This window comes from Merops nubicus, unplaced genomic scaffold (genome assembly GCF_000691845.1).
Source record: "Merops nubicus isolate BGI_N331 unplaced genomic scaffold, ASM69184v1 scaffold44714, whole genome shotgun sequence".
NCBI lineage: Eukaryota > Metazoa > Chordata > Aves > Coraciiformes > Meropidae > Merops > Merops nubicus.
The window spans coordinates 1-2,571 of NW_008605734.1; the positions used below are offsets into that span (position 1 = coordinate 1).

At 53.7% G+C, this 2,571-nt stretch overlaps 1 protein-coding gene across 1 annotated transcript in view; it reads left to right on the plus strand.

Moving 5' to 3' along the window:
* The first annotated feature begins 1,741 nt into the window (after positions 1-1,741).
* LOC103772095 (tripartite motif-containing protein 7-like) overlaps positions 1,742-2,571 on the plus strand; it is a 1,870-nt gene continuing 1,040 nt past the window's right edge. Inside the window, exon 1 of the mRNA XM_008939414.1 lies at positions 1,742-1,823. Coding sequence (XP_008937662.1) covers positions 1,742-1,823 — 82 coding nt within the window. The remainder of the gene's footprint in view (positions 1,824-2,571) is intronic.

The window sequence follows — 2,571 nt, forward strand, 5'->3', positions numbered from 1 at the left end:
TCCCGGGCCACAAGGGGCTTTAAATCTGCTCCGTGGCCTGTGGTGGGGCTCCCATCCCCCGCGAGGGTCTGGGCTGGAGGGTGTGAGGGCTCCGGGAGCTGCCCCAGTGCCAGGGCAGAGGGTGGAAGTGCTGAGGCTGAAGTGGTGGCTGGGGCAGGGGGTTGCTCTCAGATGATGCCATCCTGGAGGAGATTTGCTCAGCAGCTCTCCTGGCTTGGTAAAGATGACATCGTTGGAGAAGTCATCACCTTGCAACCAGCCCAGATTGCCTTCCCCTGCTGGAGGAGCCTCTGCTTTGCTTCAGCAGTGGCCAGTGAGCCAGGAGACCACGGTGATGGTTCTGACAGCAGCCTGATCCCTCTGACCTCGCACTGCAGTGGTGGGTGCAAGCATGGGCAGATGCTGCTCAAAGCTGCCCCCATCCTCCAGCTCCCTGGCTGGGGAGGTTGCACAGCCATGCCCAGAGCAGCCAGAGTGACCCCAGCAAAGCCAAGTCCTCTTCTAGAAGAAAGGGCTTCATTCTTGCTTTTAAGGTGGTGGTCTTCAGCACGAGGTTTGCAAACCCCTTGGGGCAGGCAGAGGAGGACAAGCCATGGGTTAGACCCTTCCCATGGACCATCCATCCCAGCAGAGCCAGGCTCTGCTCACCAAAAAATGAGGTTGGACTGGATGAGCTTTAAAATTCCCTTCCCACCCAAACCATTCCATGATTCACCCTGTGAAACCTCCCTGGAGATCTCTGGAAAGCGCCGAGGGGTTGGCAAAGCAAGGGAAAGGTTGATGGCCACCATCTGAAAGCAGAAGGACCCTCGCTGCATGGTGGTGTGTGTGCATGTGCAGAGGGACAGCTCGGCTGGTCCATCACACAAGAGAACCCTCTGAGGGCAGATTGGGCCACAGCTTCTGCTGCAGAGAGCTGGGGGATCCCAGGGTGGAGAAGGCACCAGCCAACCTCTCAGAGCAGCTGTTGGGTCCCACCCCTCTGACTGCCTTAGTTCCTCTTTCCCAAGAGCTTCCAATGCTCTGCTTTTTAAATTTGAGGCTCCTGGAGTCCTGGAATGATTTTTTATGATCAGCAGAAACCATCATTCGTGGCAGATGAAATTTCCCTGCAGCTGAAGCTCCAGCCCCAGTCCCAGTGACTCCAGCAGCTGGAGATGCAAGAGGGAGGAAGGAGGACACCTTGTAAGGAAAGGAGGTTTGCTCCTCCCATCCATTTCCCCAAAACGTTGCTGATGGATGCTTAGAAAGCACCAATCCCTCGGTCTGACAGGACAGAGCAAATTGGAGGAGATCTTATTTTAAAGCCACTCTCCCAGGTTTGAGGAGGACTCTGGTGCTGGAGCTCTGCAAGGAGGAAGGGTCTCCTCTTCCCTGGGGTTCCTGTCACTTTTCCAACCCCTGCGAAACACCACGGAGCTTTCAGCCCCATCGTGGCTCTTTTTCTTTTGGACTTTACGTGCAATTTTCAGCTCCAAATCTCTGAATTTGGAATGAGCACAAAGACCTCTAGTAAATAAACTCCGACGCATTTCAGCTCCTGAGGTCCCACCTCAGATTCCCCCAAAAGGGTCTCGTTGGTTCACGGCAACTTTGCTGACTACAACCACAATTTGAGGTCAGGAACCTGCTCCCCGTTTCCTTTGAGCCTGGTTTTGGAAGGGGGAGAAGATGTTGGTATCAAACTTCACCCACACGCATGTTCCCTCCGGGCTCTCCAGATGTCATCTGGTGCGTGAAGATGCCCCTAGGTCAAGACTTTGAGCAAGGACTTGTCATCCTGGGGCAGTCTGGGGACAGAGACTCCAGAATTCAGGACCTGGGTTCGTACCCTAGTCCATCATTAGATGAGCCAGACCAAAAAGGGAAAAAAAAGTCAATTTATTTGGGGGAAAAAGTCTTGATCTAAGGTCCATCTTTACTGTTTGAAGCTGCTAATCACCTGCATGTGGTTTTGTTGTGTTCTTTGCTCCTAACGTCCTCGTGTCGTTGTCACCACATTTCTCAGCAGTTGCCCTCCCAAGAAGGGAGTTGGGGTGGGAATGTTGGAGGGCAGATGAGTCCCCCCTGGTCAGCCTTGGAGGGGTTCTGGCTGCTGGTGTTGAGCTGATCAAAGAGCCAAAGACTGCAAGGCAGTTGTAGGTTCCCCTCTAGGACATCCTGAAGCAGATCTTGGTCCTCATTTACCATGTTGTTCTTGAGCTTCGTGGGGCTTAACCCCTAGTGAGGGTGCAAGGAGGTTGGGTAGATGCTCGTCCCATGTCTTTAAGGGGGAACCTTCCTCACCCACCTCGGAGTTTCCCACACACATAACTTGTCCCTGGGCACTGGTGGAGAGGAGGAGCACGGTTGTTAACATCTAAAATGGCTCCACTTAAAATTAACCCTGAGGCTCCAGGCTTCCTGGAGAGTCAACGGTGGGAGGAGGCATCTCAAGAACCTCAAAGTCAAAGCGATGCCTTTGATGAACTTGGTTTTCCTTCACCACAGACTCTCCAGGGAGCTGAAGAGCAGCAGTCGTTGAGGTTGGGGTATGATGATGGTGGTGTGGTGGTGGAGGTCAGAGTGTGG